The sequence below is a fragment of the Corvus hawaiiensis genome, chromosome 4, assembly GCF_020740725.1.
Source record: "Corvus hawaiiensis isolate bCorHaw1 chromosome 4, bCorHaw1.pri.cur, whole genome shotgun sequence".
Classification (NCBI taxonomy): Eukaryota; Metazoa; Chordata; class Aves; order Passeriformes; family Corvidae; genus Corvus; species Corvus hawaiiensis.
The window spans coordinates 46,063,087-46,088,783 of record NC_063216.1 but is presented as its reverse complement, the minus strand read 5'-3'; the positions used below and the strand labels follow the sequence as shown (position 1 = coordinate 46,088,783).

General features: G+C 38.9%; 1 protein-coding gene across 7 annotated transcripts in view; it reads left to right on the top strand.

Moving 5' to 3' along the window:
• MSRB3 (methionine sulfoxide reductase B3) overlaps positions 1-25,697 on the top strand; it is an 86,122-nt gene that overhangs the window by 23,554 nt on the left and 36,871 nt on the right. For all 7 annotated transcript variants that reach the window (XM_048300035.1, XM_048300040.1, XM_048300034.1 and 4 more), the window contains 3 exons: positions 12,654-12,762; positions 14,578-14,655; positions 23,489-23,517. In XM_048300035.1, the coding sequence (XP_048155992.1) occupies positions 12,654-12,762; positions 14,578-14,655; positions 23,489-23,517 (216 nt within the window). The remainder of the gene's footprint in view (positions 1-12,653; positions 12,763-14,577; positions 14,656-23,488; positions 23,518-25,697) is intronic.

Here is a 25,697-nt window from a genome sequence, read left to right as displayed (position 1 = left end):
AGTCTGTAATATCAGCATAATAATGTCAGTCTACAGGGTTATGTGGGAGAAAATATAAGCTGTACTGAGTTAATTTTGAACATTACTAGGAATTGTCTTGACACCCAAATAAAAAAGATACAGTCCTGGCTGATCTGTGTTTGAAGCCTCAAAAACGAGCCAGCTTGGCTGTTTGTGCTACACTCACAACTAGTTCATAAGAGTGCAGAATGTTACAAGCTGTTTCTCCCAGACCTGGACTTTGCAAGCATATGGAGGTGATGTTTTAATGACTTTTTTTCAGTGATAAGATATCAGTTTTCAAGCTGATGGATTTTCCTAAGGCTTATTAGACTTTATTTGAACTAAATCTGAGTCCAATTTTTGCAGCATTTACGTTCCATTTCCCCCACATGTGCACAGAACTCCCATTAACCTTCATAGGAGTTGCAAACACATATTGAGGAAGAGAGAGAATAACCCACATTGTGTCAGCTTGACCTCAGTTTCCTGTTATATTTGCTGCTGAGCCAGATTTAAAATCCTAAAAATATAGGGTAAGCAAATTTCCTTAGCCCTCATTATGCACCTTTTGATGTGTGCTCATATTGCTAGTGTCTACCTTAAAATGGGGACAGTCAGTCTTCTCGCCATTTCGTTCCCACTCTGAAAAGAAGATCTCCAAGCTGATCAGCTAGAAACACACACAGCCCATGAGAGGTTTTGCTGTTCTGTACCTGTTGGCAAAGCACTGCATTAGCTATTTTGTCAAGTTGTTTTTCTGTCATAATCCAGTAGTCACATTTTGGAATAAAAAGTTAACACTACTATTTATTCCCATCCATTAGTTCCCTAGCTGTGGGACCATTAATAGATTGAGTTCCACTGACTGACTACTTTATAGAGATACATATAGAGAGAGAGATTTATATATAATAAGCCCAAATTCATCTGCTAACAGTGGAATAATATACAATCACATATCTCATTTTTTTAAGAGTAATCTAAATTCCCCAGATGCTTAAAAATTAACATAGGCTTGCTTTGCCTTTGGTTTGTTTTTTTGTGTGTGGTGTATTTAGGAGGTTGCAAGTAAATGGCATAGCATGTATCAAATAAAACATGGGAAGGAGATGTAAAGCCAACATCTGCTCAAATGCCACAATGCCCTGTGACTTTGGCTTCTGAATATACAGAAAACACCCCAAGTTCTCATGAGTTTTTTATAACATTACACTTTGAGCTAGTACTTTTCCCACCATCCAGTTCTGTGTGAATTGCAGTCCTGTAACCATACCAGCATGCCGTGTGTACACCGAGTCTGGGACAGTGTGGAGCTTGGCCACCTTCTAATTCAGTGGCAAATTCCATATGGAATGAGACTTTTTAACCTTCAGAAAACTGTGCTCAGAGTAACAGAGCAAAGTGCCATCAGAGCAGTAAATGGGGCTTTCTAACAATGTTTTAAATGCTATGCAGTTAAATATTTGCAGGACAAGAACTTGAATGAAAGTATTGTTTCAATTTCTATGCTTGGAATGGTACCTCTGTCCTTCCTGTAAGGAACCAAGTAACACAATGAAATATATAATATATATTTAATAGATAGTTGTAGATCAGAAATGTGATGTTTTTCTCTCCTCACCTCCCCGCTCCCCCAATGAAATTATCAAATACTATTGGGAGGTGTCTTAGAATAGAGGCGACCTGTCCCTTCTTTGAACCACTATTTTGTAAGCACTTGTGATTTTCACTTGTGCTGGTGAAGTGTTTTTACTTGTTCTTTTTCTGTTTGTATATTATCACCTGGAGTGCGGATCTGTTCTTCCAAATTGTATTTTTAAAATATTTTTTTGTCTGAAGTTAGGACTAAATGTTTCAATGTGTGCAAACCCAGTGCACTGTTTGCCCATAACATTTTTTATAGACATGACGGCAAGTCTGAGAAGGAGCAGGCGCTCCCAGTAGATGGCACTAGGCATTTGCTGTTCTGCACACCAGGACTATATGAAAAGCTTCCCGTCTAGGAGGCACTCATACAGAAAGTACACCCTGAGACCTTAGGAACAAGTATTTTAAGAAAAGCAAGAGCACTGGGTAAAAAGCACAATTTTCGCCCGTATGCAAACTACCATCACATTGGTTCAAGGTTTCTTCACTGCCAGTAATGACTACAACCGTGTTGTGTCTGTTGTGTGACAAAGACGTGGTGCTCCTTGAGCCTGGTTTATTTGAGCTAAATGCTCTGAATTTCTTTGGAAATGTAGGATGCGCTCAGCACCTGCCAGGATTTAATTCACAGAAATGAAGTATTTAAAAAAAACCACTTTAAAATCACAACAATCCCTACCAAACTTGTAGTATAAAAACTACTTCAGCTGCTTTGTGCATACCAAGAAGCAACTGATACAAGTAATGAATATACAGATTCCATGTACATATGTTTTCTGAAGCAGACCACCAAGCTGTAAAGTAAAAAGATAGCTTATAATGCTTTGCTGTGTCTTTTAATTATTATGGGTCTCATTTCTTAAAAAAGACCCTTTATTTCTTTAACACTTTGAATGTTGTGCTGCTTACATCACATTTTTTGCATGTGATAATTTGGCTTTTCCTCTCCTGTAGATCAAAGAAAATTATGGTACTTGTAAAAGAAATGAAGAAATTACAGGGGTAGACTTAGGGTTGGGGTTTTTCTGCTGTATAATAAAGTCCTAGGTAATATTAAATTGTTGTGTACTGTTTAATTACTAAAATAACTACTAGTAGGAAACCATACTTTTCTAGCACTAGATTAAACTACAATGCATCTGTATGAAGATGGTGCTGGGCATATGGTGTAAGTCTTTATTAAGTAAATATCTATAGTATAGTTTCTCATTGTTTTGTTAAATCTTTGTTAATTCTAAGTTTCAATAGAATGTCTTTTCATAAAATTGAAATTAATAGTGAACAGAAAATTACTGGGTCTCAAAATTGGATGTTTAGCAGTAATCTGTTAACATAAAGGATTACTTTTAGGAGCAGATATTGAAAACATTTGCATACATGAATTATTTGTATGTATTTGTTCCTCTGAACTCTCAAACTGCTCATCTCAATGAAATATCTGTGTGCATACTGTTTGCCAAATATGGTTTTAACAACAGAAAGTCTAGAAAAGACCTTAGTCTTGTGAGTTCAAAGTATGGTAGTTGCTGTCAAACTTTGTGTGACTTGACAGTTCATATTGTCTGTTACTATGTTCAGAGATAGAATTTCTATAATACATGTTATAACTTCCCCATAGTTTTCCGTAATGTGTATCGCCAGAGATGTACTACTACAGATGTCTGTTCGCATGGTCCAAAAGAAAATAAAAGTAAGACTGATACTGTATAGCATAAACCATCCATACAGCTATGGTTAAATGCCTATCAATGTTTTCATTATAAATCCATATTTTCTAGGGTTTATATCTTGAACATAAAAATTTGCTCTGTGTTTAAGTATGCCATACAAGGTCTCAGATGAATGTACTTGTTCCTCAGAACTGGCTGGGGGGCAAAATTTAAAACTCATTTGTATTCAGCTAAATTTAAAAAAAATGCAAATATCAATTTGGATCAAAAATAGATTTTTAAATTTAAAACACAGTCTTACAAATACCTAGTTTACTGCCTCCCAGCAGTTTTGAGGAAGACTCTTGAAAAGAGTCTGGGAAACAGGCACTGTGTGATCACAACAGTAAATAGCCTATGAAACCATTACTGTGCTATTATTATATAAATGTCGGGGTATATGTTTGCCTTTTAGTCATATGACAGTAGAACACTGTATTATCATAATAGTGCATAACATTATATATTTTTGGAATGGCTTTAAAATGAGTTTTAAAAATTATATATAGCTGTCTTAATGGGAGTATATTTGACGTAGTACTGTATTTACAAATGTTTCTTTTGTACAATAGTATTCAGTCTAGAATGCCTTACTTACTGCAGTTTAAGATGAAATTTATTAGTAGATATCTCTTTGGGAGTAATACTCTTATGAGTGCCTGGTATTTGACAAACTTGGGATCATAAAGAAGACTAGAATCCTTCTGTTACATTCCCTAGAGTTTGTACTCTGTTTTTTCGCTCTTTTTAAGTCTTTGTTCTGGTGGACTTTAGTACTGTCCCTCATCTGCCCAGGAGACAGATGATGCTCATCCCTGCCTCCCCTGGGTGGAGGCTCCTCAGTGATTCACTGAGAAGCACTGGGATGATGAGATCAAGCACAAAGACAGTCCCTTAGTGTGTTCCCTGATGGACCTTTTAAGGCTGTTTTCATTCCCTTCCTGCTCCCATAAAAGATCCACCACAAACCATTTCCACCATTGCAGGAATGTTTTTATTCTGGGAGTTCATAAATTTCCTGTGTTCCATTTCCGAGCCTTCTGCAGCTCAGGCTTAGTGTGTTTTCTGCTTAGTTGGGTATGGAAAAGATGAAGTTTCAGCAGGGTGTTTCTAGGTTTTAAAGTTTTTCATGAAAAGTTACTTTTTTTAGTTGGAGTGTCCAATACTTTTTATTGGAGTGTCTAACAGAAGGACTGTGAAGTCCTTTAAGGACTGCCTTCACTTTTTTCCTTTCAATTAAAAGCAATTCCTGGCTTTGTCTTTTCTCTGAGGAGTATGTGATGAAGGTTTCAGAGAAGAATGTGATGTAAAGGAGAGATGACAGCACATAGAAAGGAAGGAGATTTTCTATATTGCTAAGCTGAGGGAAGACAAGCAACAAAATGTGCAAGAAGCGAATGTGAACCCTCAAGTCAATAAGAGTATGTTGGGAAACAATGGAGGAGATGATCACTGAGGGAATGTATGAGCTTGGAATTGGATGGAATATTGAATGGGTATAGAGTGTGGACTGGGAGTCAGGCACTAGAGGCTCAAACATTACCATATCTTAGCTGCTACGTTAACCATAGGTTGCTACAGCACGCATCATGATCTGGTGGTAACTGAGTAGAGAGGAGTTGTGTCCCAGAGAATGCTAAGAAGCAGAAATGGTTCTTAGTTACAAGATAAGCATGTATCTCAGTTTGTGATTTCCTTCAGAAGAAGCTGTGTCGGAAAGGGGTGCATGACTAGGGTATGAAGGTGCCCTCTGCTCTGTCTGGAGAAGAGGTTCTTGTGGGACAGTAGGTGCTGGCAGCCCAGGTCTGGCACTGGCAACTTTGTGCACTGTGGGTAAGAACACCCTCATCAATGCTCTGGCCCAGGTCAGGGAGTTCTGAGGAGAGCAGAGCAGGGAAAGGCTTGACCAGCTCCTCTTAAAGCCGTTCTACAGGGCTTTACCCTGTCTTCTTGACGCCTAAGGCATGGCTGGATTTTAAGGAAACATAAGGAATTCCAGAAGGCCCGTTAGAAAATGAAGTTGGCAGTTACAAACCTTTTCGACTGTTCCTCTACCTTTAGTTCTGAAGCAGATTGAGAGGGCAGGGGGCTACAGTGTTTTCTGTGGTGGTCATAGCAGAGCATGAACTGGAGCACAGTGTCCCAGCAGTTCCTGCCTTCATGCTGGGTATGTCCCTCAGTGCTTGGAGAAGTGGGATGAAAGGCCACAGAGCAGGCAGTGCCTGCTTGTGTTTGCAAAATGATTCCTTACCCTCCACAGTTGGAGACAGATGAAGTTTTGCAGGGGGTTAGATCTGTGCTGTTGTGGAGAGTTGGAGGGAAGGAAAGACCTTCCCCCAGCCCTCTCCTTTCCTCCACCCCCATCCCGAGTACAGATTGCAGAACCTGAGTCTTGAAATCCAGTGCTCATTTCACAGGCCACACATCACTATTGTGGAAGGAAGCAGCAGGAGGATTTAGCAACAGCCTGAATGCCAAAATAAGCTACACACCACTGCTGGCAAATGCTGACTTTTTAATTGTTTCTGCTGCAGGGTTAAACCTTTATTAAAGCTGTGTGAATAAACTTATTTTGAAGGCTTACTGAAATATTTTAAATGCAAAACGTAGCATAAAGCACCCTTACTAAATTCATCTTAATTCCACTATTAATAAAATGCCTTTCCTTATGTTGTGCATGCTTTTATTGATTCTGACAGAAACCTACTGACCAGATAAAGAGTGCTCAGTGTCTCTGTCTTTCTATTTTTAATTTAAACAAATGTAGTGCCTGTGAAAGGTGCTAGGATAATATCAGCAAAACAAAAGTCTCTTTATCTGTTGGGGGGAGAGGAAGAGAAATACATCGTTCTAAATATTCCCCCCTCCACTGCTGTACCAATAGATCTTGATCTTGTCTTGCCTGGTTTGCATTCAAGAGTAAGGCAAATAGGTCAGCTGCCCTGTGCACTCCGTCTTTGGCCATCTCAGCAGAAAGGATAACAACTGTGGCAGTTTATAACATAATGAGCTTTTGCTCTGCTTAATTGAAGATTCTTCTATTCACCAACCTCTGCTGAGCCACATGCTGTTGTCGCTGCAGTACTAGTGAAGATGACAGCTCAAAAAGCTCCAGAGGAAGTTGCCTTCGTCTCCACCAGCTAGTGCAGTGGTGGTGGTGGACTCCTCAGTCGTTACAATTTGGAAAGATTGTGAGACCAAGATTGCGTCTGGTAGTGACATTTATTTCATTAATGTCAGATAAGGAAGTAAAGTAGACATGCCTGGAGAGGACAAAAGGAGCTCCAGGCTCTTTCCTCTTTCCCACTGCCCTAAACACTTCAGTCGTTCGTTAAATGTTTTTTACATTCACAGGGAGGGGAGGCAGTCTCAGATTTCTTTTCCAGGGAATGTCTCTTTGGCTTGCATGGCTGCCTTAGCCATTGCTGCAAGCATGTCTTCAGACCTGTGGAAACAAGAGATGCTGCCTATATGGGCCTGCTGGGATCCCAGTACCCCTTTCTGTGGAGAGAAAACAAGTGCATAGAGGAGATGCATTAGCTGGCAGTTTGGGGATTTTTTTAAAAAATTTTTTTTGGTTCTTGAGAAATTTGCTGTCTTACACGGGAGATTTCTGATGGTGATTCAAAATATATGTATTTGTATTAAACAAGAGCTGTGATGATTACCAGGTGGAAAAAATAAATGTGACAGCTCTGTTACTTGATTGTATGGGAAGTTTGCAAATTTGCAAAGCAGGGGCTTGCCCTTCCCTTGTGGCCAGCTGACCCTCCTGGGTGTTAAGTAAATAATTTTTTTTAAAGACAGTTAGATTTTGGGTGGTGTTCTTTTAAGATAGAGCCTGGCATTTGACCCAAAATTCGAACTGCTGTCCTGTACCTGGCTTTTGGATTTTCAACGCACAATATAGTGGAAATGGTCTTCGCTCCATTACTTCTAATGCTTGCATGAAACTGCAAATGGTATTTCAACAGCAGGTGGGAGTTAGCTACCTACAGCAAGAAAGCAAAGGAGCCACAGATCTGTTTTTCAATGTATAAAACATTTACAGGGGTTTTTTAATGATGAAGTTTGAATTTTACTCAAACCTGACCTCCCAACATTTCAGAGTTTCTTTTGCAACATCTATCCTAGTCACCAGCAGTCTAAGGTAATTTGAAATGGCTCATGAGGGGATAATAAAAGAACTATCATGTCAAATACAGGTTTTATAAAACTGTGTTTTCCAGATACAAGCCAATAGAACTGTTTGCAATGTAACCAATCTGAAGAGTTGTTCTTTTTTAAACTAGATAGCAGTTCCTGGCTTGTTTGCAGTGAGAGAACACTGCAGCATTCTCCCAAGGCTGAAGACCAGAGGCTGCAGAGAACAAATTGAACAGAAATTAAAATATGTGAGAGAGAGTTGTGAGTTTGCCTTTTCTTAATCAGACAGCAAGGCAAAACTGTCAACAAGAGGCATAAACTGTGTAAATGAAATTTGAAGTAATAAGAAATGAGAGATTCCACTTTTAGTAACACTAAGTGTTAGCAATAGCATATGTAAGGATATTTATTTAAAGAAATGTATGAAAATATTTTTTAACTTTGTGGAATTCCTCTTAATATCAATTTGAGGTAATTTACCATTGATCTACCAAGGTCTGATCCACTCATGAGGGGACAGACTTTGGGAGGTAGAGATGTGTACTTAGAGCCTGATCCTGTAATCTGATGTACATTCATAGACCCTTAAGTAGCTATGCATATTCCCAAGGGTCTGCCTACACAGGTCACATTGCAGGATTGGGGCTGGGGTGGTATATGAAAAATAAAATGTACTGGAAGGCCCCTAAAAAACTGCTTGGGTATATTAAAAGAAGTAGTACTGCAAACTAGAAGCCAGATTTATTATATGGCTGTGCTCTGCTGGAACATTTGATCTTGCTGTATTTAGTTCAGGAAGTCTAAGTGGTATGTGCTCAGTGCATGACTGTAATGTCCATTAATGCTAGTGGAATATAAGCATACGTAGAAGAGGAAAAATGTATGTTGTGTCTTCCATGCAGTTGAAATATTGAGTTAATTTCAGTGATAGGAAGCAACAAAATATAAGAGAAAATTGTTAGAATGGTTCAAAAGACTCTTTGATATAGGAAAGCCATCAAGCAAAATGCCACCATATTTCAGGGCATGTCAGACACTAATCACCGCCCTCTGGTGTGTTGGAACAGGTGAGGGGCTGAGTGGTGAGGAGTAATGGTCTGCTAACTTGTGTCCGTCTGTCTGAACATATCTTGTTGCTGGTTTTCTTGTGATTGCTAATAGGGAAGGAAGGTTATGAACCACAGGTTTGAAAAGGTCAGTTGGAACTTATATGTGAGGTGAGATGCTTAATGTCTTCATTATTAGGTCAACACCCAGAGAATACTTTCTGTTCACTTAATTTGTACAGCGAACTTCAGAGCTGAACTCTGAAATGCCCACAGTCTGCAGGTGAATAGTAAATGGCAGCATGCACTGCCTTGCTTTTCAAAAAAACCCACATTCCTAAACATGAGAATACCATGAAGGCTCTAAGAAGGGTTTCTGTTCATGTTTGTTTTACCCTCCTGAGCTTTTTTTTTTTATGTTATGCATTAAGATTTGTGAGCCTGGTCTTTTCCTCACAAAGTCTTCCATCCTGCTCCAGGATCTTAAGTGCTTTTTGCACTGCTGGAACTTTTGGCAGATGGCTGAAGGCGAGTACCTGTTGGTGACAGCTGCCTGCACACTGCTCTTCTTAGGAGTGCCATCCCCAAAGAAGGCACCATGGGGTGTTGATTAGAGAGATTTAATCTGGCCTTCAATCCTGGAATGGAATGTAAAGGCAATTTTGTCTGCCTTTGCAGGCCAGTGTTCACCTCTTTTAACAGCTGCATCTAACTGGAGTTCAGAACATACCTGTTCTGGGCTTTTCTAAAAGTCATTGCTGAGAACACCACCACCAAAGAACAAAAGTGCTAATATAGATCCTATGAATCCAGGCTCTCTTATTCTCATACTGTATTTAATTTAGTCTCACCTTTAATCAGTAACCACACTGATATGCTGTTTGTAGAACTGATGACCTTTTTTCTCGTTTGCCTCAAACTGTATGATTTGTCAATGAACTGTGAGCCTGCCTTTATGGCTGAGTTGCTGAAGCATTTTGTTGTCTGTATGGAACCCTTTCCACAGCCCAAACCTCATGCCGTCTATGGAGAACCAGACTGAGGAAGGTGGTCAGCCTGCCTGTTTATTCTCTGGTTTAATAATGAGTTTGATAACAGCTCCATTACTAGTGGCAATTTTTCTCATATTGGGCATATCTTGGTGTAGCTTTATGTTGTCCCTTCCCAAGATACAAGAGTTGGCTTGAATGTGACAGTCATCTCATGTCATAAAGGAACAGTTGCAAAATCAGAAGCAGCCACTCTCTTACTGGAAACTGTGCACTTTTGTCCCTCTTGCATGTAATTTTTTTCCTAACTGAAGGAGTGTATTCCTAGAATCTCATCCCGTAGTTTCTAGGATTCATTGCATTTTTATAGAAGCTGGTAGGCTATCCCTGCTTCAGATAACATACCCTTACATCTTCTGCAGTCAGAAATGAGTCTTGCTTTACCTCCTTGCCTCTATGGCAATAGAGAAATAGTGTGATCCATTTACTGAGCTGTTTGTTTTTAAATAAGAAATGCAATTAATTGAATAGGGCCACTCTTGAATGCTAAGGGCTGGACCAAGAGATTTCCTTTATAATTGTAGTGCAACTTTTTGTTGATCGATACTGAAATTACAAACTTGAAGAATCCTTTATTGGGGTCAGTTGCATTTTACCCCAATGCAGTTTGGCAAAATTCCCCTGTAGACATAAATAATTGTTTGTATTATAAAACATGCGGTTACTTATTAAAACTAGGGGTGCAGAAGATCTTTTTTTAACATGCTTCCTACTTCTGATCTATGTAATGGATCATACGGCATCTAGAAATTTTCTTATGCATATAGTGAACTCATAGAGTAGAGAACATGAAATTTGTAAAAGAGATGAAAAATTATTTAAGGAGAGTAAAGGGGGCATACTGACCATTTTTTTAAAACACTCAGTATTTTCTATTTTCTCAAGGTGAAGTTATGCTTAGTTTGCTTTTTTTTTTGCAGCAGTTAAGTAGCAAATAATTTTTTTTTTAAATTATGCGTAGATATTTTAAAAAGTAAAGAAATGTTGGTTTGTAAGATTCTTTGTTGCTCTCTAGTCTACTTTTTAAAACTGAAATTATAGATAAAAGACTGTATCTCAAACAGTTTCTTTCTGAGCTCTGTAATGCAAGATAACAATAGCTATTTATATAATGCATATGCTTCCTTTCCCTGTTAGCTATACTTTGAAAGACTTATTAGTCCTAGAGTCCTGCACGTTTGGAGCATAAAAACCTCCAAAGTTTGACATCTTTAAATAAGCAACCAAATGTTATAAAGAACAAACCTCACTTACAGTTAGGAAACAATATTTACATTTAAGGTTGAAAAGCCAGGATGTAGGAAAATTTTGCTAATTTGGAAGGTGACCTTTAAGTGCACCAAAACCAAATAATTTGTAAGCTATGGCACAGGGCACATTCCTGCAAAATTTGTGTGAATACTGCTTTAGTGGTTCTTGAAAGACAAACAAAGAGACCTGGAATGAAATCTTTATCCCTCTCCCAAATAAGATTGAAGCTAACCCAGGCATACAGCAGCGCTCTTTCAAAGCTTGCCATTAAAATGAAGGCTCTGCAGCACAGCTAATGAGATGGGTCAGAGTGGAAAACAATCTGTTTTTAAGAATGTTTAGATCAAAAGTAATTTCTAATCTATGAAATAAAGTCGCTTTTCAATACTTTTCTTTCACTAGTAAAGCTTTTTATGTTTGCACTATTTACTTCAATCAGATGTTTTCAATTTTACTTTTTTCTTCCTGAAAATACTTCCTAGGGTTACTCAGTAGTGACCAACAGCATTATTCTTTTTCTCTCTCCCCTATTCACCAACCCCCACACATTAAAAAATTGAGAAAAGAAGAGGGGGAGGAAGAAAGAAACATCTTTTCTTAAATGATTTGCAAGCATCTGTGCTTTAAGCTACTTTTTATGAACGCTCCTTAGTAATGACTCAAGGTAAAAAAGCAGAAAAGCATCCAACGCTAGGAAATTGCAATCCAATACCATGTAATTTAAACCTGCCATTGCCTCTCCTGTACTAAATGACATACAGATGGGTAGCTCTGTTGCCTCTACTTTGGGAACACAATTGGTCTTTTTATGAGTGTATATACATTACTAGCAAAAAATATTTTTTGTTGGGACTGTTTATTTCACATTGTTCCATATTTTAATTAGTGTCATAATTAGAGTGCTTTTTCCCTCCTGTATTTTGCCAGCTAAATTTTGCCAATGATTATCAAAGTTACCTGAATGTTTTGCAATTTATGTTACTAGTTCGGGAGTTTTCATTCCCAAAAGCAACCTTATTGTTGTTTTTTGCTTTTCTGATGTGAATTTTTGCACTATACAAATATGTATTTTTTACAGTAATCCTTATGTACTCCTTGGATTCTCCGTGTGAACTAAGCGAAGTGTTAAGATTAGATTTTCAAAGGAGGGTAATTTCAATAGCAACCCTAAATTTTACAATACGTTTAATGTTGAACCTTGTACAGCTGTGTGCATAAAGAAATTACTCCTTAGGACTCCTATTCTAGTGCTTCAACAGGGAAAAAAGGAAATGGCTACTGTTATAAAGAATGAGGATGCAACTAGAAGTTAAATCAACCTTACTGTAATTCTGAAGGTTAGAATTGTTTTTCAACTGCTTTAAAGGGTACTGAAATTGATAGATGTTGTGGCTAAACATCATATGCCCATTACCGTAAGTCTCCAATATAGATGTCTTGTAAAGAATGTTTCAGCTGTAGTAGGGATTTTTGCAGATTTTTTTTTAATGGTTGGAAAAATGGTACTTTCTTGTGAATGATTGCGTGTGCAACAGTTTAGTGTATAACACACCAAAGGGCTTTGGCTGTAGCACATTGTCACTGCTCCAGTGGAATCATCTGGCTCTCTATAAAAATTCTTTTCTAAACTTGGATTAGAAGAAATAATCAGCTGCAGTTCAGCTGAGCCATTCTTTGTGCATTAGGGACCAGTCTGGTCATTGACAAGTAAATGCAGAAGCTATGCTGTGGCTGTCTGCCAAAGCAATTATTCAGGATTTAAGCTAAAAAGGCTCCTTCTCCCATATCCTCTCCTTTTGCAGGGTCATGTAGGGATAAAAAGGACTGTAAGGTGGTCTTTTCCCAGGAGGAGCTGAGGAAGCGGCTGACACCCTTGCAGTACCATGTCACTCAGGAGAAGGGGACTGAAAGGTAAGGCAGGATGAAGGAAACTCAGATCTCAAAACACAGGCATCTTTCTTTTCCACCCCTCCTCTTACTGCTATTTCCTCACCTTCCCTACCAAGTTTTGTTGGTTGTTTTTTTTCTCCCAGGATTTCTGCACTTGTTTACTAACCCCTACAAATTAACACTACTGCAAAGACAAGCATCTGCAACAAGGGGGCCAGGGCCAAGGGTCTTGTATGACTTTTTCTTTTAATGAACACTGCATGTCTTATAAAGTTACGAGGCTCATGTTTAGAGTCTGTTTTTAGTTTACTACAAAACGTGTGGAAGTAATAGTGGTTTAGGTACACTTTTTTTGGAAGACATTGCAGTAAGCAGAACCACGAGGGAAATGGCCCTGTGCCAGGAGGCTGGAGTTTTGAAGGTGGCCATTGTAAGTATAGACGTTTTGGCTGCAGAAAGAAGGTAGCATAATTTAGTTCTTTTCCACCCCACTCCAATTTCTTTTTGAAGCACATGTGGAGAAGGTATTTATTGGCTCATTTGTGGTTGGAATGTGAAAAATTTTCAATAACTGCCCTCACATGGCTTTAGTTGCTGGAAGCCAGCCTCAAGTCTGGGAGGGGAAAAAAAAAGGACTGGCTTCCAAGATTGTTTTTAGTGAATAAAGTCTCTCTCTCAGCTGATTCCAGCCAAAGGTAACTTGCCAAGGCCCAGCCATTTTTTGTTGTCTAATTTATACCACTGAGCTTGGCGTAAGGCCCTGGCTTTACCTCTGCTCTAAACGTACTAATGATGTAACTGCTTGTTTTCATTCATGAGCTGAAAGGGCTCCCCGCTGCACGTGGGGTCCTGGTTAATAGGCAAACCTCTTCCTGACAGTGCTGAATTTGGTGGCTGAATGCGCCAGAGAGGCTGGTGGGGACGGTCCCCTCTCTGCCCCAGCCCTCTCCATCCTGCCGCAGCCCTGGCGGGGCATGGGGACAGTGGTCTTTGCTGGGAGGCCTGTCTTGCCTTCCCCCTGGCCTTCCACGCTCTTGTGTATGGGACCAACAATGTGATTTAATGCACACAAACAGTCCGAGATTAGGTCATTCTTAAAAATCCTGTTTATAAAAAAAATTGGACCTCATAAAAAGGGTGAAAGGATAATAAAAACAAGCTGCTGAGCACATAAGCTTTTTGTTGGGCGAGCGCAGCTGATTCGTATTAGGTGAATGACCTCCTAGCCTTTTAGACTGTTAACTTAGAAAAATATTCTCTTAAAGCTGGAATATTGCTTTTCAACTGAAAATGTAAGGTGCTCACAGCTTGAAATCGTGGACCAATTATTTCATTTTCAGCTACAATGTCTCTGCCGGCCAGGCAGCCTGTGCTGGACTGACCCAGCGCCACGGCTCCTCAGGGCCCGGGCGGCATCACACCTTGCTCCACTGCAGCCGCCGAGCCCCGCACACAGCCCAGACATGGACACAGTGAGGTGCGGCAGGTTGAGCTACGTGCCAAACAATCCGTGTTTACAAAAACTTGACATTTCTCTTGCCAGATAGGGGAAGACTCCAGTTTTACCCCTTTTTGTTTTTGTTGTTGTTCTGGCCTTTGAACTGTGGGACAATTTGCTTCCTTTTGCATGATGCATAACATCTGAGGCACACTAACGAGGACATTCCCCTTTTCCTGTGCCTGCTTTATTTGCTACCTTTAATAAAAAACAACTGCCAACTTTGAAATCATGGGGCTTTTCTATAACATTTTTCTAAACACTCAGCTACTTTAATAATTAAAAAATCTACAAATTCCTTTATTTAATTTTAAAATGTAGTGTTGTTGTTTTCCCAGTGCCTTTGAGGGGGAGTACACACACCATAAAGCTAAAGGAATATACAAATGTGTTGTTTGTGGAACTCCTTTATTCAAGTGAGTATGCTAAATATAGTTTTGCGATTTCTGTCTCTTAGGTTATGTGTAATCTTGTATATATTTCATACATAATTGTATAAGGTCATTTCATAGAAACACAGAATGGTGAAGTCATTCAACCTTTTAAGGGATACAAGAGAGGAAATGTAAATAATAATGCTGTAGTAAAATTAGTCTTGTGGTAAATTAGTCTCATAGTAAATATAAAAAAATTGGATAAATAAATAAGATAGAAAATATTCAGATAAAAGAGGAAATAAGACAGGAAAAAAATTAGTAATTAATTTTTTTTTCTGTATGCGGCTATGTCACGTAATTGTAACAGTCTCTCACTGTGTCAACAGATACTGAGGTGTGACTGTTAGAATTACTTACAGGTAGCTTTAAGAGATACTGGATGGCGATGCTGAATTTTACATACAGCATTTTAGCTCATGATGGAGAAAAAAGTAGATGCTTTTTTTTTTTAGAATTCAAGCCGTTAAGAACACAAAACTGTGGAAAATTGTATTACTTACTGAATTTCTATCTATCCCAATTAGCACACATGGAGAGCTGGCTTAAAAATACTCTTTAGAAGTACTGTGGGAATTATGGCCCTGAATTTGGTACCAGAAGCAGTGCTGATCGAATTCCCTTGATTGCTGCATTGTTCTGCACAGATTCAGTTGTTGTTCATGTGCTTTTTCTTATTTATGGCTGCTTGTGTTCATTCTGATGAAGAATTTAATTTTTTCTTGCTTTTTTTCCCCCCTCAGTTCACCCTAACTCAGCCCCTACTTGAAGAGGTAGCTTTACAAGAGCATGAAGCAGGATGGTCAGGATAGCGCTAATAGTATAGAATATTGTGCCAGTAATAGGTTGAAAGAAAATACAATTGATGTAGCTCTACAATCACCAGATGTGGTAGTGATCGTTGTCCTCAAGAGACTGTCTCTAAAGTGAAAGAAGCATCTCATCTCTGTAATGTTTAATTCCTCTGTTAGAAGGACTACCTGCAGAAACTGGGTAATAATGTGAATATTTTGGGTTGAAAATCTGAGGGTTACAGACACAGACAGACAATAGTCTCATGTCATGTGTTACTATGATCCTTGGCTTGAGGGTGCAAAGTGGGGATCCAAAGTTTCCATAACCTAGTTTTCTACTCTTCCACTTAGACATTCCACTGCTTACTATAGCTAAATCTTTTGGGGGGAAATCCTGGCTCTGTTGAAGTAAATTCATATTTAGCAAATGAATGCAATGGAGTCAGGATTTCACTTTCTACCTTCAAGACTGGCTTCCTTTCTATCATCTGAAGGAGAAAGAGTAGGGGTTTTTTTGTGGGGTGAGTTTTGGACAGCAGTTGTACACATAAATGAATGTGAACTAGTTTCCAGTTGCCTTCACAATAGTTTTAAGATGGGAAAAAACTGCAGTATGATACTTATCTGTGATTATCTCAAGTACACAGTATGCTTTGGCATAGTTTTGAGTTAATGAGTTGCATTTCTCTTTGTGAATGTGCTATATGGAAATGTCTCTGTTTTTAGATTCTCTTTGAGACCCCTGTGGATTTTATTGGAGGAGAGAGGGAAAGAGGGAAGTTATTTTTTAATTTTAATAATTCTAAAGCCAGTGGGCACCTGAAGAAAACACCTGACTGACTGTGTCCTGAGACTAGACTGGCCTTTACTCAATCTCCCCAAAGTCTTTGTGTTGCCTTGTGAGCTCTTGCCACCTCTGGCATACGTCAAATTCAGCCAGTTCTGAACTGGCTGGCAACAGTGGGAAAAAATGCAGAAACCAGTAGGAGTCCGTGTTCTTTTGTTTACTGACCTCAAAATATCAGTACATAATGTCCTCCTCAACCGGGGAAGACAGATTTCTGAATCTTGGTCACTGATTCAGCCCAGACAGCTAAAAAAAGTGAGAAGGAAACACAGATAAGAGAATGCAAAATGTATGCTATTTACTACGTTTTCTCCACAGAGTGTAAATCACTGAAGTATTTCTTTAGGAGTAAGATGGGAGTACAATACAAAGAAAGTCCATTGCTCCGTTTAAAATGCAAGTAGTTTTTGTGGTGGCATGGGATTTTTTTGGTGCTTTTTGTTTTGTAATTTCCCGATAGTCATCTGAAACTTGCATTTACATTTGTTTCTCACTGATGTCCATTAATTTTTTTGTCTTTATGTCGTTGTAATCTGTAAATATATATATTTGGACTATGGACCTGTCAGTTTAACTAGGAAAGAGACTGGAGCTTCAGCAGTAATATTAACAAACTTCAACTTTTAACATTTCTGATTTACGTTGTTTCATTACCATGTGACACACGAGGTCAGGGAACACATGAATTTTACACTCCAGATGAAAGACCTGTTTTTTGGTAAGTCTTTAAAACAGAACTTTGTCTCTATCACAGGAAAGATAAAAGAAACAATTAGGAATTTCACATCTCTTCATCTACCTACTTGTGCTAGTGTTATGAGAAACCTCCCAAGCTTTATGGAGGACATGCTTTAACGTTTTCCACAATCAAAGGTGCCTAACACATAAAATCCATAATCATGCTATTGAATCTTATTATTCTATCTCTGAACTTTCATGGCAGGCAGTCTCCTACATCCCAGTACAGCTGTCTAAAGAAAGCAATAAATGAGAGAGACAATAAACTAATCTCAAGGACCTCCTTTTCTGCAAGCCAGTCCTTAAGCAGTTTTGTGTTACTCCAATTTAGCTGTAGGCTTATGATAAAAGAAGGAGCCCTGCTGTCCTCCATCTTTCTCTAGGGTGTTTTTTCATGGCTTTCTCTTCACTGGGCCTCACCTGGTGTGCCTGAAACATGTCTCAATGCAGAACATGGATCTGATAGAAAACTAATAAGGAAAGAAAAAGTCCTTATACTTATCAAACACACCTGCTTGTGTTTATATTTTATCAGCCATGTTTATTGTGGCTGGATGGCCTCCACAGCAAGGTTGTGTTTTTCTGTATCAGTTCACAAAGACCCACCTATGCCACACAAATCCTCAGTGTTTTCTAAGGGACAAATGTATTTGCAATGTTGTGCCTACTTTAATTTTTCAAGGCATATTCTTATACATTATGCAAAAATACATTCTGTCCACAGCCATGGAAAGAGGGCGTTAAAATGGACCTGAGTGAAATCCACGACTCATGCTACTGCCATAGGAGAGAATCTATTCCATATTTAATAAGCCATGGTCATGTCCTTTACCATATGCAGGACTGTGAGAAAGATGTGGTATAGATGGGAACTGGGAAGCCTGGGAGAATGATTTCCTTTTAAAAAAGAAATATTATTGTTTTGTCAGTTTCCAATTTTTAGGGCCAAAGACTAAATTACCAAGTCTTCATAAATCACCCACTGCTGCCTTTATTGCTTCCTGGAAAGAATTCTTGGTAATGGTGTTGGCTCTTCTGAACATGTACTAGCAGGCATAGCAACAGCCTTACCCATGTTATGTTTTCATTTGATTTTTGTTGAGCTGTGTCAGGTCTTCTCAACATCTCTCAGACATCCAATCAAGAGAAAATGAAAGAGTGGCTGGGCAATAAAATTGTACCATTAGCATTGTACCACTCTTGCCTTCACAAGACAAGGGAGGACTTCAGTCACCAGGCTAGATCTTTATAAGGAATTTCCTTGCACCAGTGCTGCATGCTTAATTAATGGTTTTTAAGCTTTTTCACTGATCTTTACATTCTTTGAGCATGCCAAATGAAAAATCACCCCTGCTTATCTGTCTAGGAGAGCCCATATGACCTCATTGATGTGGTTTCTCTAGTACGATCTAATAGAACTACTTGAGCAACTTCATCTGTCTTCACTGACTCTTAGTTTCCTTAAAAGACCGTCAAACCCAGCAGCTTCTACTTAACAACATTTGTCTGAAGTAAGTTGGTTCTCACCAGTGTAGGAATCAATAAATTGTCTAGGTTGGAAAAGACTTTCAAGATCATTGGGTCCAACTGTTAACCCAGCATTGCCAAGCCCACCACTAAACCATGTTTATAAGTGCCACATCTACATGTCTTTAAAATACCTTCAGGCATGGTGACCCAACCTCTTCCCCAGGTAGTCTGTTCCAGTGTTGACAATGCTTTCCATGAAGAAATTTTACTAGTGCCCAATCTAAACCTCCTCTGGTACAACTTGAAGTCATTTCCTCTCATTCTGTTGCTTGTCACTTGGGAGAAGAGCTCAACACCCACCTGGCTACACCCTGCTTTCAAGTAGTTGTAGAGAGTGATAGGGCCTTCCCTGAGCCTCCTTTTTGTGCTCAAGATCCTTCACCAGCATCCTTACCCTTCTCTGGACACACTCCAGATCAGTGACTGCTTTCCAGGTAATGGCTTGCATTTTCAGAAGGGTTATGTCCATACTTACAAATAAAATGGACAAAAGCCTCTTCTCTGGCCCTAAAGGCAAGTGACAAGACATGGCTTGTGTTTTTAGCCTAAGTTCCTCTACTCTGAAACAGAATGGCCTGGTTCATTCTGCTTTTGGGGAATGGTCCCTGGCCTGAGCCTCCCCTGCAGTTTGCCTAGGTCCTATCTAGGGTTTTCATCAGCATGATAAGGGCCAACACAGCCTCCAGGGATATGTTCACAACTGAACATTACTGTCCTGGCCTTCTTCAGGTTGCTAGCAATGCTGTACCAGGAACACTGATACTCCAACTAGGTATTTTCTGTACCACTAGGGGGCAAACACAAAAGAGAGAGGGTTGATTGTATTCTGCTCAGTCACCTGGACCAGGACATGGGTTGGCTTGGATTGCATCAGGAGCCTGGTAGACCATCATCTCTTCAGTAAATTGCCCATGCCAATATGGAGTAAAATTCTTGGAAAATGAAGATATACCGAAGATGCATCAATCCTCTTTATGACTGTAACAGATCTTTATTCTATCAATGTCCTTTTCAGAGAGTAGTATTTTGAATGTCTGCCCCCACCAATGTTGTGTTTAGCATCCTTGAAGCAAAACCTTGCAAAGGAACAGCCTGGTATAAACTGCTAATGCAAAGGCCTATGAAAGCTAAGAGGATAAATGACTCCTTCCATGTTAAAATGCAAGGATCAGAACTGCAGAATACTGTCTGAGAGAGTTATAGGGCTTCCAAAGGCTGTTCCCCATGTTCCCTCAACAAAACCTATATAAACCTGTTAAATACTTCATCATGAAAAGTAAAAGGAAAGGCAGTTGTAACATAACAGGAGGAGTTCTGCAGTAAATCCTCTTTCCTCTCTGACAAAGGCCTGCTTCCCTGGCAAGTAGCAGATTTGCATTAACTTCAGCTGTAGTGTGTCTCTTGACACTAATATGTGGCACTGAACAACTGCAGTTCAGACATACTTAGGAAGGCAGTAGTTTAAAATTCAGTCTATAGGAACACATGATGATTATCATCACTCCATTTCTGTCTCTTTCTTAGTACTTGGCAGTCTGAAGATCTGGTATATGATGTCTTTTAAAAGAAACAGGTTAAAACCCTGCACCTCTTTGCAGTACAGATAAAATTACCATCATCTATTCTATTGTGTGTGTCTGACTTAATTATTCCTGGGATCTTTAAAAGTGTTGCAGCACCTTGTGCTTAGCTAAATCTTTTCAGTAGCTCACCATGTCCTTGCACATGGTGTGTTGGTAGCTAAGCCTACTTGACATTTGTACTGATATGTGTTGTGTGTATTTGAGCCATATTGAAGTTGGAAATGAAAAGCACTTTATAAATACTTTTTCCCTTTATGCATATAGACTAATTTCCAAAGATATTTATGAATGCTTACCTGACTTTCAGAATACTCCTATGAGACAGAAGCAGAGAAAATATGAAGAAAGCTATTATCCATTCATGGGGGGGGTGGGGGTGGAAGGCTGGGGGTGGTGTTGGGGTGTTCCCCTCTTGTGATAAATTATAAAAGACAATTAGTGCAGTCAGGACCTAGCACTGTAAGGTGCATCTTGTCTGGTAGGATGCTTAGGTTGGATATCAGAATACGTACTATGATAACAAACAATGTACTGAGGAGGCTTTTTCCTTCTACGTGATGTAGTTTTAAAAGTATAAAGGAGTCAGAGTGAATATTTTTGTGTGTAGAAAACATCCCTTTGGAATGTACTTTCAGTATTTAATTTTATCCTTTTTAATGGCTATATTTTAGTTGCACATTTTAAACACCTATGTGCAATTAGTTTCTGATACTTTTGTCTAACGTACTGTTGAGAAGCAGATATAAATACTCAAAGAGAGGAAAAGTGCTGCTTCCATTAAAATAGCTGTAAGCTTTGTCATTCCTTCAAGTAGTCAAGGTGATTTTGTGTTCTTGCAGAGTGCTTCTCTCACATCTGCCACTTGTTTATTTACAATGCCAAAGATGCTTTGTTATTCTCCTCCACTTTTTCTGTGCCTTCCTAAGATCTCTAACAGTTTCTGTAATACTGTGTCCTAAATTTTACATCGTTTTCCCAAGGGGAAATGGTGACCATAACATAGGTGACCATCCTGCTCTCGATGGCTCCTAGTACTACCTCCCATGCTGTGTTTTCTTTCATAGCTCTTCTGCTGTTGCCAGACAAAGTTCGATTCATTTATCACCCCCATATCAGTTTTCTGATGTGTTGTCCAGTAATTTATGACTGTTTGGAGCTTTGGTACTCATTACAGTGCCCATTGACCCTTGTGACCCTCCTCCCTATGCACTCTCTGCCACCTTGGCCCCTGGGCCAGTTTGTTGATGCCAGAAGTTACAGTGCATATGTCCATAACAAGCCATTCAGGCTGAGAAGCAAGAACTCTGTTTGACCAGCTAATAGTGAGTATCTAGAATTTAGGCAACGAGAAGTTGATCGTGCAGCTAAACAGATGCTGAGGGTAACATTCGTACATTCTGTCTGACTATGTAGGTAGTGAGGTGTTGCTGATACCGTGATGAACAAGAGAGAATAGTGTAGGCAGATATACAGCAGCTTGAGGAGAATATTTTAAATAAAACACTAAGTGGCTTTACTTGTAACTCAGTGGATTTCCCCCAGGTTACCACTTTTCACAGGGTGGGGACTTCATCCTGCTGGTGTAAATTCCAATTGAATCATACTGCCAAACTGAGCATGGGCTGGTGCCCTGGGCAGTTACCAGTGCTGATATTTGTGAAGGCATGTCAGCAACATGCTTTCTTTGTTCAGTGCTCTTGGTGGTACTTTAAAAATACTAATTATGAAGATATGTATTTTTCATCTTTTCATCTCCTGGAAGTATATTTAAGTGTATATTTAAGAGTATATTTTCATGTCCTGAGATTATATCTATTGTGAGCACTGGAGGAAGGCGCAGAATTAGTGGAATGGGAGAAGAAAGTTGTTTCCTTTCTGATGTCTTTAATAGCATGAACCTGTTAATTTTTTTAATTATGACTGATTTTATATTTATTTGCTGTAGCACAGTTATTTGGTATAGAATTACAGTGCAAGTTATATAAAAATATAGAATGCATGTAAAAGACATCTACATGTAACAGCATGTACAAGCTTATAAAAGTTGAAAATAAATCTGCAATTAGTTTTTGAGCTTCAGTCATTTGCTTCTGAAAAAAGAAGGACTGTAACTACCCAAAATACATCCCTTCCTTGATGCAATGTAAAAGGATCCAACATTGTACTTCCTCCTTAGAATTTCTGGGGAAATGCATTTTGCTGCCGACGTAACATGCTTTAACAGGTCTCCTGCTGGTCAGACCTTGTGTCCTGCTGTGACAGCCATGACCATGTGTACAACTGATTGTTAGTGGGTGATATAAATCTGATTGGAACATGCCTGTTAATTGGTTTGAGAGCTCAGTATAGACAATGCTGTCTTGTAGCAGATTGTGTAGATAGCCCTAGTCATAGGGTTAATTCTGCTTGACAGCACATCAGCAGCATCTTGAGTAATTACCCAACTTAAGTTTTCCCACAGTTAAATTGAGATCTTCAAAGGCTTCTACATTTACAAGTATTATTAACCGATATCTGAAACATGATGTTCCCACAAGGGCTAATTTTTTCTTCCTTTTATTAAATATACAGGTTATAGGGTTCATTTGCTAAGTGCTAAGCCCTTAGAAGAAAACACTACTTGTTAGAGAGAGAAAAATCCGCAGTGCACGACCAAAGCTAATGGTGCATAATGCAAACAACATTGTCTTTTTGCAAAGACTTTAAAAACAAGTTAAAATTTAGGTCTGGCTCCCTTCCTCTTTCCCACCCCCCACTTTCCACTTTTAAGAAAATCAAACCACTCACTCCTATGTGCAGAATGAGTAAATTGAAGACATGCACAAACAAAAACCTCCTAGGATGTTGCACAATTAAGTACAGATCATTGGATACAATGCATATGACATTAATGAAATGGTATCTGCTTCAAAAATAGATTGGAAACATTAGTGAATAAATTAAATCCTCTTAATGACTTTATAAAATGAAAATGAATGAAAACTTTATTTCATACAAACAACTGTATGATATGATTCACAGTATACAATGTAATCCTGGTTTAAATTTATATTTTATTTTCTTCATTCATTTTGTGATCTGCCTTTTAAAATATCTTCTTTGTAACTCTACAAAGAGTGTTTTTCTACAGTGTAGAAAACGGTAAAATGTTAAAGATAATTATTATTACTTGGGTTCAAATGCCTTTGAATGCATTAAATGTTAATGTACAGAGTTAGACAGTCTTGTTAAAGATGGCTTTTGCTGGGGGATCAGTCTGACAAATGGCTTTTATGGCATAAAGCAGTTCTTGTAACTTACGATCTTTTTATTTTCTTTTTCAGGTCAGAAACAAAGTTTGACTCCAATTCAGGTATGTTTAGATTTACAGTGTTTTGCTGAATGTACACTATTCAGGTTAATCTCAAAAAAGTAGTTTATCAGTTCAAGTTCAGTTTAGTTTTAAACAAACTGGGGTAGGTCAGTCTTAAAAAGGATCTTCGTTTCTCACCCTCTGAAAACAGCATTGTTACTGTGAAACATTTGCTTTCATTCCTTTCATTAGTTCCAGTCTCTTTACATTTTCCCAAAAGATGATCAGGAAGATGTATCTTGCAACAGGCTTTAATTGATCCAGAACAATTATAATACAAATAAATGATAATACAGACTAAAGCAAATGGAGGATTGAAGATTGAGAATGATCACTGCTATAGAGGAGAATGTTTTTCTTCCTGGTGGACAAAAACATTTCATGGGAATTTGAAGTCAGTGCAGCCTATCTGTCAGGAAACAGATGATCTGTCATCAAATTTTCGTGACAGATGCATGTACACAATGCATGCCAGAGCAGTCTGTAGAGCTCAGTTGAGGAGGATTACCAAAAGGCAGTCTCTCTCAAGATGTCTTTTTAAAGAATTGTAATGTGTTGTAGGGATTGGGAGGGAAGTGAAGGTCAGTCTTAACAGGTTAATGTGTGTCTAACAAGACAAAAAACACAGGACAGCAAACAGGGGAGCAGTTGGAAGAAAAAACCAGATATCCTAATACCATACTATTACTTATTCAGTTAACTATTCCTGGGTGTTCCTTAAAGTTAAACAATATTAAATTAAGAATAGGCTGTTGTCCTGAAGCTAGGTGAAATGTCCATTGCCTGAAAAGGTAATTCAAAATACATTTTTTGTTAAGATGAAAAAGTCTGTTTTAAATGGGAAACCTGATATTATTATGTCAATTTTGGGTTTAGGCCAATGTTATCTTCTATATAATTTGCTTAATGCACTGATTATAATTGCTTATGATGTTACGAATTTTATAATATATATTAATCAGGGTGTTTATGGAATAGCACGTTGCCTTTTATCCCAGTTACAGCATGATTTGGGTTTGAAATGTGAGGCATTACATTGCTTTTTCTTTCCACATTAGATTTTATCTTTGTAACTATATGAGAGTGAAATCTACAGCAGGAAGCATTTAAATAGCCAATGCCTACATCTCGTATACTTGCGTCATCTTGCTTCTATTAAGATTTTAGTCTGTGAGTTTGAGGTTACTTGCTTTAAATATTGCTTGAATAAACTCTATGCTAAGATTGATTCTTGGATCTTGACAAAACACAGAGGGATTCCATGGGGCATAGCTTCACACATTATCTGCCATTACCCCCTTTATTTTAGTGCAGTCACCAAAACTAGGGTGTGGAGCAGAATGTCACATTTCTGCTTTTCTGTTGAAGGGAAAGTGCTCTCTGCAGAGCTTCAACTTGCTTCGTGGATTAAGCTACAATTAGTTTACTGACTCTCTCTTTTGAAGCAGTTCTCCTGTTAGGTGCACTATGCTGCCTGCTGCCCCCCTTGGCATTGAAGGCAGGGGCATGGCTTTTCCAGTAAAAGTTTGGCACTATTGCAGCTGTGGTGCATGCCTGCTCACTACATGTCACCAGGCCTTTCTGCCCTGGGCTCTTGGTCCCACTTCAATTTTTCCCCAAACTCTGTACCTGGAACTGAGACTTCCTGAGGTTTAACGCCTCGGTCTCATCAGTGCTGTGTCTTTCAGCACAGATTTCAGCTAACAACCCAGGGTAGATGTTAAAACCAAGCAACATCAAGGCTGAAAACCCCCTTATTTTTGTGAGAAGTACAGCAGCCTTTCCTTTATAGGGATAGCACTCAGTTCTTCCACCAAGAAGCTGTTCAATGACAGTCAGATGGCACAAGGACTCAGAGTTTCTCTTTTGTTCCCAATATGTAAGAGCAGAGGAGAAGTGAATATACTGGCAACATCACCTCAACATCTACCACCCAAATAGAATATCACTGGTTTTGTTTCCCCACCAAAGAACTCACTATCACTTTCCCAAACCAGACAATAATCCCAGACCTCCTGCTGCCTCTGAGTGAACAGGATGCATTCACTCAAGATGTGTTGGCAATGGCATCCTTGTAAAAAAACCCTTTCTTTTTTATGGGGGGGGGTGCAGTGCCCTATGTAGCACCATGTTCTGCATTACACAGGCCTTTGAAGAGTGCCAATGTAGTGTTGGTTTTA